General features: G+C 38.5%; 1 protein-coding gene across 3 annotated transcripts in view; it reads left to right on the plus strand.

The window, feature by feature from the left end:
- The first annotated feature begins 1961 nt into the window (after window positions 1-1961).
- CUL3 (cullin 3) overlaps window positions 1962-13274 on the plus strand; it is a 101297-nt gene continuing 89984 nt past the window's right edge. The window contains exon 1 of one of the 3 annotated variants that reach the window (XM_011995066.1): window positions 1962-2103. Coding sequence is in view for 1 of the 3 variants with exons in the window: in XM_011995065.1 (XP_011850455.1) it covers window positions 9757-9789 (33 nt within the window). In the remaining 2 variants the exon portion in view is untranslated. Of the gene's footprint in view, window positions 2104-9651; window positions 10279-13274 lie in introns of those variants that run through there. The other 2 variants (XM_011995067.1, XM_011995065.1) reach the window with 2 other exon arrangements.

The raw sequence follows: 13274 nt of genomic DNA on the forward strand, positions 1-13274 counted from the left end.
GCCTTTGAAATATTTTGTGTGATGTTGCAAGAATTACCTACTTTTTTAGTCTTAGATTTTTCTTTAAACTACGAATGGTATATTTCAGTGATGATGGTTAAGTTCCAATGTGAAGCAGTGGGAAAGTTAGCTGTGTTCTTGTGTGCATTTTTTTGGTGAGTTGACAGTTGCAGGAAAGTTTTAAACAGGCTTATAGCAGATTTTTGTAACAAAATTTATGTCATAGCTATTTTGCTGTCATATCTTATTTGATTACAGTTAGAGTCATTCAAAGACAGCAAACTATGGCAGTTCAGTATTTTGTATGTTTTTTTCCTTTCCCTTTGGGTTATGTGTAATTGATTTAGGTACAGTCAATTTGTCATTGTCTTACAGTTTATACAGTTTTTATACATTATCATAGAAGAATGTGTAAAGAGTAATTTTATATACATGTGACCCATGTATAAATAGTAGTGTTAAATAGTATAAATAGTAGTGTTTTGGATTTCATCGTATATTGGGAAATACAACAAATTTTATAGTGTTGATTTTAGATATAATCACTCATTTTCTTAATACAGAGGGTCTGTACGTATGATGTCTGAATTCTAGTTATGATGACTACTGTGTTTTTTGGATAAAATGTGTTCAAGGGAATCCTGTAATATCTCTTTTTTTTAATGGGTAAAAATAGCACCAATCGTAGAACAGTGACAAGCTTTTTACCTCAATGAGAGTACTTACATTATTGTATCTTACTTGTGATCATTATCACATTTTGAAATGTTATACATACTTTTTTTTCCCATATATGCGAAAGTCATTCACAGATATAGTTGAAAGAGTTGTTAGTACTTTTAGCTCAATTGCTCCGTGACTTAAATGCACTTAAGCAGGCTAATCTGGAAGCTTGACCTTGTGTCTTTGAAAAAATTGTTTCAGATTTCCCAAATTCTCAAATTGAGTTTTGGATAGCCTACTCATGTTGAGGACTGAAATGCAAATCATAATTGAACCTTCTATTGAGGATTTAACTTTCTCATTATGAATGTTACTGTTCTGTAATGATATTAGAGCCCAATTGAATTTTGATCAAGTTGTGATTTCATGGAATTGTCCCATGCTGCTGCGCTTTTCTAATTGATAATCTTTTTTTTTTCTTTTTCCTTGACATCAGCTCTTTTTTTGGCAGCACTCCTCCACTCCCATCTGTTCTCCACTGTAACCAGAGAAACCAGTTAACCAAACATCAGTAGTTTTTACATGCAGTTTTAAGTCACTAATCAAGGCTATATGTCTCTTCTGCATGGGCGGGGAAGAAATAAACAAACATATTTATTGAGCAAGTGCTGTGTGCCAGATGTTTTCGCAGACTTTCTTAATTACCCCACGGTTCACCATCTCACATTTCTCTGGCCAGGAGCAAATGAGGAAAGTGAGCTTTGAAAGGTTAATTTGTTCAAAGTCTGTTTGAATGTGTCTCGCTGGTCTGTTTTTCTCAAAGCTTGGATCTTTGGCTATATTTTTGATGGTTGATGTTGCTCAAGGAATAACTGATGGATAAATGGTATTATTGCAGATGTCATAAGTAATTGTATACTGGTTGGTCATCAAATAAGACTCCTTATCGTTAACTGCAAATGGACTGTATTCAGATCATATTTTTTGAATATTATCTATACATTGTGCTGTGCATTGTAAGGGATACACTAACATAAAGGAAGAGAGACTTTATCTACTCTGAGGTGCTTAGAGTTTGGGAGGGAGCTTCCTTATCTGATTTTAAAAATACTGCCATTCCTCAGATACTTGTACCAAAGCTTTTTTTTTTTTTTTTTTTCTTTTTTTTGAGGCTGGAGCTTGAAATTAAGATCAAGTATTTTCGCTTGTTTATTTTTTTCTAGCTGTGTCATTCTGAATTGCCTGGAATTTCAAATTCTCACCCTTTCCCCCACCCACCCTGTTCTAAATTTTTTCTTGTAGAAAATTATTCACAGAGGACTGAAGACTTCTTGTCCTTTGTATGTAGTAGATGTTAAGAATTCACTTCTTTTCATTTTCGTTTTAATTTGTCTCATGATGTAGTTTTCTCTCTTAGTAATCACAGAAACTTCAAGATGTGTAAGTATATAATAGACTGACATGCTTTCAAATTCAGGCATTTTGAAGGTTACAAATCAGAAGTAACGTAAATGAACAGATTTTGCTTTAAAGAAAACAAAGACCGTTACAGACTTATTTTTGTTGTTGATACTTTACTGATGAGGAAATTGTAATCCTGGATTGGAGGGAGGTAAGGAGGCAAAGATCACTTTTAAAAATTAAATTCTTGACTTGGTTTTTAAAAGTCTCACTAAACTATATGCATTTAAGAATCCTTAATTGTATCTTTCCTTTAAAAAAGCTTTTGTTTCTTTTTCTACTGAATGAATTTACTTTGCTTGCTGATCATTTTGTAACTTGGCCTTCTTGGGGAAGGGTTCTGTATACATCTAATAATTAGATAACAAATATTATATGTTTGTATATATAGATGATAAATATGTGTGCAGTTTATTGTTTTGCTGAAGCATTGGTTGCTAGATCCCTTAGCGTATTTGCAGTTATTGCAACTTAATCAGTTTTATCAATGGGATTAAAGCTCTGTTCAAATAATTTAGAATGTTACTTTAAAAGAATGTTACTACTCTTTAAAAAAACACATTAATACATAAAGTTAGAGCCTTTAAATTTTATTGTTCCTGGAATGAAGTATAGCCTAAAGTTTTTATTGTTAACATACCGATGAGGTGAGAGTTGAACATTTAGTCATTTAAAAAAATTTTCGATAGCCGTTAGTGTTGCTTCTGTGTCAGGGATGGGCAAGTGGAAAGATTAAAGTTCATTAGTAACATCATTATTTTGCCAAGGCTGTTGACGTGTATTTGATGCCAAGACCCCATTGTGTGGATGTATTAATCTGCACTTGAAGTCCATTTCATTTGATATGTAGTTTTTGGACTTGTTTGTTTTAGGGAAAGACTGTAGCTTATTGATCCGCTTCTGAAGGGCTTATGTCGTCTGCCATTTTTTTCCCAGTTAATATTTATTAGTAAAATTAATGATTAAGCAGCCTTCTGAGTGAGGCCTTTAGTTAGGTGAATGGGAAAAATCTGAAAATATTGCTTGATGTAAAATTTAAAAGTGTGTTACTTGTACACTACTTCTGTTAGAAAAATATTTGATTATTTAAAAATTAGATTACTTGCTGAGGGTAAACACATTCAACCATTTTCCCGTATCATTGTGACTTATAAGTAAAATGTTTGTCAAAATTACATTGGTATAACATGAGTAAAGTGTATTTATTCAACAGACATTTGTTTACAACCTTCAATGTGGCATTGAAGAAAAATGCATAATCACTTAAGAAGCTCATAGTCTAGTGAAAGAAGATGTATAAACAGATAATTAAGCTATATAGGAGTGTAGTGGTGGTTACAAACTGTCACTAGTAGTTATAGACTATCACCACATTCCCATATAAACAAAAATACACTACAGTTTATTTAGTGTATAGTTAGGTAAATATAGTTTACACTATAAAATATCAGGGAAGAACTGAGAAGGAGTTGTTAACTTTGCTTGAGGAGTTCAGCAAAGGATTCCTGGAGGTTATGACACCTGAGCTGTGTTCAGAAGATATGTAAAGAATCAGATAAAGAAAAGGCAAAGCAAAGGAGCACCAAAAGCAGGGGGGAAAAAAAGATATGGGAACTGAAATAAGTGGGGAGGGGCTGTGACAGTGATGGAAATATAGTGAGAAACAGCAAGTTGTGTAAGAATTCCCGTTGGTTTAATGTTGTTAGGAAATACATGTCAGACAGGTGTGGAGAAGTGAGCATACACTAGGTCTATGCCTACTATGCTACCATAGAAGGGTTTTGAATAGGGTCGTGGTATGCCTATGTTTATTTTGATTGTGATTTTGAAGGAGTAGATTCCATGACGTTGGAGTTCATAGTGTTTGGAAGGCTTTTGCAATGAAGTGTGAAAGTTTTTGGTTTTTTTTTTTGAGATGGAGTCTCACTCTGTTGCCCAGGCTGGAGTGCAGTGGCGCGATCTCTGCTCACTGCAAGTTCCACCTCCCCGGTTCACACCATTGTCCTACCTCAGCCTCCCAAGTAGCTAGGACTACAAGGCGCCCGTCACCACAACCAGCTAATTTTTTTTGTATTTTTTAGTGGAGATGGGATTTCATCGTGTTTGCCAGGATGGTCTTGAACTCCTGACCTCATGATCCGCCCACCTCTGCCTCCCAAAGTGCTGGGATTACAGGCGTGAGCTACCGCGCCTGGCCCAGGTGAAAGTTTTAAGACCGTAGTAAAGTTGACCCTTGAACAACATGGGTTTGAACTTCATGGATTCACTTACTGCATGGATTTTTTCCAATGAACATATTGGAAAACTTTATGGAGATTTGAAAATACTCACAGATGAAATGTGTAGCCTCAAAATAACAACAACAAAAAACTGTTACGAATGCATACAGTGTATGTATATGCTAGTCTGTGTATCATTTACGACCATAAAATATACACAAATCTATTACAAAAAGCTAAAATTTATTAAAACTTAGGCACACACAGATTGTACATGGTGCCATTTGCAGTCAAGAGAAATGTAAACAAGTGTAAAGATGCAGTATTAAACTGTAACTGCATAAAATTAACTGTAGTACATATTGTACTGCTGTAATACATTTTATAGCCACCTCTTACTGCTAACAGGGTAAGCTCAATCAAATGTTGCAAGTATGCACTTAAAATGCCTTGTGGCTAGGTGCAGTGGCTCACACCTGTAATTGGAGCACCTAGGGAGGCCGAGGCAGAAGGATTGCTTGAGCCTAGGAGTTTTATTTATTTATTTATTTATTTTTGAGACGGAGTCTCGCTCTGTTGCCCAGGCTGGAGTGCAGTGGTGCGATCTCGGCTCACTGCAACCTCCGCCTCCTGGGTTCACGCCATTCTCCTGCCTCCGCCTCCCGAGTAGCTGGGACTGCAGGCGTCCGTCCCCACACCCGGCTAATTTTTTTGTATTTTTAGTAGAGACAGGGTTTCACTGTGTTGGCCAGGATGGTCTTGATCTCCTGACCTTATGATCTGCCCACCTCGTCCTCCCAAAGTGCTGGGATTACAGGCGTGAGTCACCGTGCCTGGCCCAAGCCTAGGAGTTTTAAGACCACCCTGGGCAACAAAGCAAGACCCCCAGCTCTACCAGAAAAATTTAAAAAATTAGCCACGCGTGGTGGCACACACCGGTAGTCCCAGCTGCTCAGGAGGCTGAGGCGGAAGGATCCCTTGAACCTGGGAGTTTGAGGCTGCAGTGAGCTATGATTGCACTACTGCACTCTAGCCTTGGTGATAGAGGAAGACCCTGTCTAAAACAGAAAAACATCTTGTGACTAATCATCTTCGTTGAGCAGTTTCTCTTTGTAGTGCAGTAAAAAGTTTTCTTTTGCAGTTTTCACATATTTTTCATTATGTTTAGTGGAATACTGTAAACCTGGAATAACCCGATGGAACCCATTCGACGTGCCCCTAGTGAACCTGGAAGTGCTCCTACAAAGCAGAGAAAAGTCATGACATTACAAGAAATTGTTGAGTTGCTTGATGTGCACTAGATTAAGTTCTGCAGCTGTGGTTACCTGCCATTTCTAGGTAAATGAAGCCAGTACCATTGTTAAAAGGAAGTTTGTGAAGCCGTCACTACACCTGTGCCAGCTGGTGCAAAAACCTTGTGCTTTTTGCAAAATACTTTTTTTTTTTTTTTTGAGACGGAATCTCGCTCTGTCGCCCGGGCTGAAGTGCAGTGGCGTGATCTCAGCTCACTGCAAGCCCCACCTCCCAGGTTCACTCCATTCTCCCGCCTCAGTCTCCGGAGTAGCTGGGACTACAGGTGCCCGCCACCACGCCCAGCTAATTTTTTTGTATTTCTAGTAGAGACGGGGTTTCACTGTGTTAGCCAGGATGGTCTCGAGCTCCTGACTTCGTGATCTGCCCGCCTCAGCCTCCCAAAGTGTTGGGATTAGAGGCGTGAGCCACTGCGCCTGGCCTGCAAAATACTTTTTTTATCTCGTATTGAATATGCAGCTTGTATGTGGGTGCAGAATTGCTGTAAGGAAAGTATAGTTAGTGATTCTAATATGAATTGAGGAAAATGAAGTCATTACATGACAAAGTCAAGGGAAGGTGAAGGATCTAAAGCTGGAGAATGTAATGCCAGCAAAGGATGGTTTGATAATTTTAGAAAGAAGTTTGGCTTAAAAAGTATCAAGGTAACAGGAGAAGCAGCTTCTGCCAATGAAGAGGCAGCAGACAAGTTCCCAGACACCATCAAGAAAATCATTGAAGAGAAAGGTTATCTGCCTAAACAGGTTTTTGATGTAGACAAAAGGGCCCTATTCTGGAAAAAAGTGCCACAAAGGACATTGGCTTGTAAGGAAGAGAAGCACATACTAGGGTGTACAAGGCAGGAAGGGATAAGCTAACTCTGCTGTTTTGTGCAAGTGCAGTTGGGTTTATGATCAGGGCTGACTTTATCTATAAATCTACTAACCTCTGAGCCGTGAAGAGAAAAGATAAATACTGGCTGCCAGTCTTTTGGTTGTACAAGAAGGCCTGGACTTCTTTTTCTTAATTGGTTCCATCAGTGCTTTGTCCCTGACGTCAGAAAGTGCCTTGTCAGTAAGGGACTGCCTTTTAAGTATTTTTTCTATTGGACAATGCACCTAGCCACGCAGAACCTCATGAGTTCTTCATCACTGAAGGTATTGTATCCTTGACCTTAAATAAAGTGTTTTAAATTCAGCCTGTAGATGGGGAAGGTGGGGGATTAATACGTACCTTTAAGGCTCATTAAACACAGTAGTAGTAATCTATGGAAAAGATTGTCATTGCTATGGAAGAGAACCTCAATAGAGGGAACATGATGAAAGTCTGGAAGGGTTACACCATTGAAGATGCCATCATTGTTAAAAAGCCGTGAAAGCCATCTAGCCCGAAGTGATAGATTCTTGCTAGAGAAAACTGTGTCCAGATGTTGTACATGACTTCGCAAGATTTATGACAGTCAGAATCCTGAAAGACAATGTGGCTGTGGTAAAGTGGGGAGTGAAGGGTTTCAGGATATGGATCTTGAAAAAATTCAAGAGCTAATGGACGTCACACCAGAAGAATCAACAGAAGATGTCTTGATGGAGATGAGTGCTTCTGAACCAGTGACAGATGATGAGGAAGATGTAGAAGAAGCAGTGCCAAAAACCAAATTGACATTAGAGAATCTGGCAGGAGGTTTCTGATACTCAAGAATGCTTTGACTTTTATGACATGAACCCTTCTATGATGGTGGGCACTGAAATTTAAAAAGTGGCACAAGGATTGGGACCAGATAGAAACATTTTTAGAGGAATGAAAAAGCAGAAAAGTTAGACAAATTACAATGTGTTTTTGTAAAGTTACAGAGCATGGCTGCCTCTCCTGCCTCCCCTTCTACCTCTACCTCCTCTATCTCTTGTGCCTCTGCCACCCTTAAGACAGCAAGACCAACTACTTCTCTTCCTCCTGCACCTCAGCTTACTGAATGTGAAGACCAGAAGGATGGGGACCTTTATGGCAATCCACTTCCACTTATTGAATACCAAATACATTTTCTTTTCCTTAGAATGTTCTTAATTTTCTCTCTGTTACAATGTTATTAATATTTTTTCTTTTTCTTTATTCTTAGAATACAGTGTATAATATATGTAACATACAAAATAGGTGTTAATAGACTGTTTATATTATTGGTAAAGCTTTGGGTCGACAGTAGGCTATTAGTAATTGGGGGACTTAAAAGTTACACACAGTATTTTGACTGCACAGGAGGTCAGTTTTTCTTAACTCCCACATGGTTCAGTGGTCAACTGTATTCGGGATGAAAAAATGGGAACATATTTGAGAAATATCTTGGGCTTCATGTCAGTAGTACTTGATGATTGAATAAGAAGGAGATGAGAGATAAGAAAAAATGTAAGACTTCTGCTTCTAGCTTGTGTAATTATGTAGTTTGTATTGCCACAACTGAATTAGAGATTACAGGAAGAAGGTTTGGGCAGGTTTGAATGGTGAGTTCACCAGGGATTTTTGATGTGTTGAGTTTGATCTGTGTCTGGAGCATTTGATTGGAGACATGTAGCAGGTGGTTGAAACAAGAGTTTAGACGTTGGGGGGAAGATCTGGGCAGGCAGTATAGATTTGGGAGTCATTAATGCAAATACCAGTACAGAAGTCCCCCCCATCCACAGGGAATCTGTTTATTCCAAGATCCCCAGTGGATACCTGAGACCATATAGCCCTGAGCCCTGTATGTACTGTTTTTTCCTATGACATTTAATTTACAATTTAGAAATAATAGATTAGCAACAACAGTAATAAAGTAGAACAATTATATTGTAAAAAAACAACATGAATGCTGTCTCTCAAAATATCTTGTACTGTACTTAACCCTTGTGATAGTATGAGATGATACACTGCCTATGTGATGAGATGAAGTAGGGTGAATGATTGTGGCCATACTTCTGTAGTTTTGAGTTGTGACAGCAAAACTAGTGCAAATTATTTTTCCTTCTCCACAGTTTCATGGATAGAAGATGTGTTCTTTTTTTCTGTTGTTGTTTTCTCCTGAGACAGAGTCTTGCTCTATTGCCCAGGCTGGAGTACAGTGCCACAATGTCAGCTCAGTTCAATGAACCTCCACCTCCTGTGTTCAAGTGATTATAGTGCCCTAGCCTCCCAGGTAGCTGGGATTACAGGTGTGTGCCACTGAACCCATCTGATTTTTGCATTTTTGGTAGAGATGGAGTTTCATCGTGTTGGCCAGGCTGGTCTTAAACTTGTGGCCTCAAGTGAACCGTCCGCCTGGGCCTCCCACAGTGCTGGGATTGCAGGCGTGAGCCACCATCCTGGCCAGAAGATTTGTTCTTAACACAGATCTTAGCAATCTCAGCTTATCTTTTTTTTTTTCCTTATTAAGTAGAGAACTTTCACCTTTTCACTTAGAGGAAGCACTTTATTGCTTCTCTTTGGCATTTCTGAATTGGCAGCATCACTACTCTTGTGGTTTGGGGACAGTATTAAGTAAGATAAATATTGCCTGTACACAAGCATTGTGATTTTGATCTGATAAACCAGATGGCTGTTAAGTTACCAAGTTTTTACGGGTGTGTAACATAGTGTAGAAATGCTGGACAAAGATGTAATTCAGGATTCACATCCTGAGTGGGATGGCACGAGATTTCATGATACTACATAAAATGGCATGCAATTTAAAGTTTATGAATTGATATTTCTGGAATTTTTCATTTAATATTTTCAGGCAGTGGTTGATTGCAAGTAACTTAAACCAAGGAAGGTGAAACTGTAGATAAGAGTACTATTATAGTTTATCTTCTTTAAGATATGGACAAACTTGGGAAATCTGATAAAAATTAAGGAGCTACTCTCCAGAAAAGTGAACTCATAGTATACTTGGAAAGTTTTGTTTATTGTTTTAGGAACCTCTGGAATCCCTTGCAGTCAATCTGGAGTCTCTTAAGTTTTAGAACCCTACATGTACGGCTAATAGATGTAACCATGACAACGAGTGAAAATACATAGGGACCCAGAAGAGAGTGAAAAGAGCCAAGGACAGAGTTCTGAGGAGGAAAGTGATTTAAATGGCTCTGGAAAAGTAGTGTATAAGAGATGTAGGGGAATAATGTTTTCTAAAAGAAAGCTACATTATACTGAAGTGCATTTATCATAGTGGTACTTTTAAGGTGCCTTTGTTTTAGTGCATATCTGTATATTTGCTAAGTTTGAAAAAGCTGTATTTCTTTCTGACATTTGATGACTGTTGATGAGAGTTCAAGAGATTCTATCATTGGGCACTTTCCTTAATTGATGTATGAGATTATATTGTGCCCTGGCTGCATTAAATCTACTGACATTCTCATTTAATCTTCATGACAGCCCTTTGAGATAGATACTGTTATTGAACCCAGGACTTAATTTTCTCAAGGTCACATGGCTTGTGAGTAACAAAGCCGTGGCACAAACCTAAGCCTGTCTGACAGCAAAACCTATGTTCTCTACCAATATGCTATGTTTACCAAGATAATCAGTGACTCATACTGTGATGTTACTTTACCATATTAGCACAATGGAATGTGACGTTAGTCCACTGATATGGACTAGGTTTGGGGATATATAAGCTCTAATCCCAGCTCTGTGATTTTGGGTAAGTCATTTAATCTCTCTGGGTCTATTTTCGTTGTTGTCTTTTTTTTTTTCTTTTTCTTTTTTTTTTTTTTTTTCTTTTTTTGAGACAAAGCCTTGCTCTGTTGCCCAGGCTGGAGTGGGCTGGCACGATCTCGGCTTACTTCAACCTCCACCTCCCGGGTTCAACCAATTTTCCTTCGTTAGCTTCCTCTGTAGCTGGGATTACAGGCACGCACCACCACATCCGGCTGTTTTTTTGTATTTTTAGTAGGGATGGAGTTTCACCATGTTGGCTATGCTGGTATGGAACTCCCAACCTCAAGGGATCTGTCCACCATGGCCTCCCAAAGTGCTGGGATTACAGGCGGGAGCCACTGTGCCTGGCTCTACTTCTCATTTGTTAGAAAAATTTTTAACCTTAGCTATCACCAGAAGAACATTTTTTCCTGTAGCCCCATCTCTTATCTATCAGTAAGGCATGAATTTAAAAAAACCAAAAAACTGCATACAACCTTGTGTAGTAAAACAACTCTTGATGTATATATGTGAAAATGGTTATGTTATAATAATGTGAGAGTACTTGTACAATGTTTGAGGCCTCTTGGTTTATAGTTTTAAAATTCTTCAGCTTCTAGTGGAAAAATTCAGTAATTTACTCTGGGTAGAGACCTTTTCATACTTTTTCTGGCTTTCAGGGGATTTTAGGTTATAGAACCTGAAAAGATCATTTGATGTTTTGCTCAGCTATTAGCAGTATAGATATCTTTGAGGCTTGTAGTTGACATTAACTTTGCTTTTTTTTGAAATTGTTCTGAGTATTTTGTTTTATCTGTTTGTTAATGTCAAGGGGTAGTGTCTTTTATTAGAACCTCAGCATATGCAATCAACAAACTAAAACCACATTGCACATACATAGCTATGGTATTTGAGGCCATCATTATTGCATGGCCTTGAATCTTCTGTTTGTGAATAGCCATATCTGTGCATGTTAATATGGATGACATCCTGTCTATCAGGATATCTGATTAAAAATAGGTAGCAGTATAGGTGTAGGGGTAAATTCTTTTACAGTCATTTGACATAAGTCTGTGACAGACTTAGGTCTTGCATAGGATTTCGGTGAAAGAAAAGAAATTGTTCTGTTAAAGTTCCTTCTTAAGCTCTCCAGAAAAGATTAGAATAACAAGACTCAGTTTGAGTCATTTGCTTAAGGATCCTCTGGATTGAGAGTTGAGCTGGTATTTTACTGCCAGGGTGACTAAAATAACTATTTTGCCTACTCCTTCCTCTTTTCACATTCATACACATCAGACATGACTTGGAGAGTATTCCACTAACTCAGTAATTTTTATCCAGTTCAGATCAGAAGTATCTGTGAAGCTGATCAATGTTGCTTATGTTGTAAATGGAGAACTTGGAGATTTTGTGTGGCATTTACAGAGGGGTCATTAGTCAGATATTAGCAGAAAATCAATCACCAAGTATGAATGCTTGTTATGTGCCATATAGAGGCTGAGGAATTTTGGCAGTGAAAAAAAGATCCCTGCCTTCATGAAGCTGACATTTGGTTGTAGAGAGACAGACTAGGAAAATAATGAAGAATATGGGTTGAAGTTGGGGATCAGTAGTGAGGTGAGGCTGTTACTGTAAAGAAAGTGGGCATTTAAAACTTCACTGTAAGATGACAGTTGAGTAGAGGTTTGAGCCATGTAGGAATCTGAGGGAAGAACATTTCAGACAGAAAGAATAGCAAATACAAAGACACTGAAATGAGCTTGTTTGATGTGTGCCAGGGAGTGCATGGAGCAGAGTGAGCAAAGGGGAAAAATGGATGAAGTTGAGAGATTATCAGATCGAATAAAGCTTACAGAACATTGTAAGGACTTTTGACTTTAACTCCAAGGGAAATGAGAAATCATTTGAGGATTTTTTGAGCCAATGAGTGACATGATTTGATTTATGCTTATAGAAGGTCACCCTGGTTTGCCTGATGATAGCAGGCCAGTAGTGGAGATAGAGACCAGTTGGAGGTGATGGTGGTTTGACCAGGATAGTAGCAGTGGAAGTGGTGAGAAAGAGTTGAATTCTGGGGATACATTTTGAAGTTAGAGACAACAGGATTTTCTAGTAGTGGCATCAGAGAGTAGTTGATGATCACAAACTTTTTGGCCGGAGCAGCTGGAAGGATGGAGTAGATGTTTGTTCAGTTGGAAAAGACTTCAGGGGAAACCAGCTGAGGGAAAAGATTAGGAGTTCTGTTTCAGACTTGGTAAGTTTGAGATGCCTTCTAGGCATTCAGATGGAAATGTTGAGTAGGTAGCTAGATATATGACTGTGGCATGTGACAGAGGGGGCTAAACAGAGAATGTATCAATTTTGAGATTGATTTAAAACCATGAGAATAGATAACATCAACTCCACCTAGAAACTGAGTGTGGCTGAAAAGAGAAGAAAAAAAAAAAAAACTGAGTGGCTAGATAAGGAATCAAGAACTTGAGCTTTAGGATTGGAGGTTTAGGTGATAATTAAGAGCCAATAAAACAGACGAACAAATAGGAGACAGAAATAGAAGAAACACAAGAGATTGTAGTGTTTGGAAGGTAAGTGAGGAATTTGTTTCTTTTTTTTCTTCTTCTTTTTTGATATAGGGTCTTGCTCTGTCATCCAGGCTGGTGTGTAGTGGCACAATCTCCACTCACTGCAGCCTCAACCTCCTGGGCTCAGGCAATCCTCCTGCCTCGGCCCCACTAAGGAGCTGGCACTACAGGTGCACGCCACCATGCCCGACTAATTTTTGTACTTTTAGTAGAGACGGGGTTTTGCCATATTGCCCAACCTGATCTTGAACCCCTGGTTTCAAGTTCTCCTTCTGCTTCGACTTCCCAAAGTGCTGGGGTTAGAGGTGTGAGGCACCATGCCTTGCCAAATTTGTTTCAAGTATTAGAAGTGATCAGCTCTTTCAAATGCTGCTGGATAGGTCAAGAAAGAGGAGAACTGAGACTTTGACCATTAGAT

This window comes from Mandrillus leucophaeus, unplaced genomic scaffold (genome assembly GCF_000951045.1).
Source record: "Mandrillus leucophaeus isolate KB7577 unplaced genomic scaffold, Mleu.le_1.0 Scaffold469, whole genome shotgun sequence".
NCBI lineage: Eukaryota > Metazoa > Chordata > Mammalia > Primates > Cercopithecidae > Mandrillus > Mandrillus leucophaeus.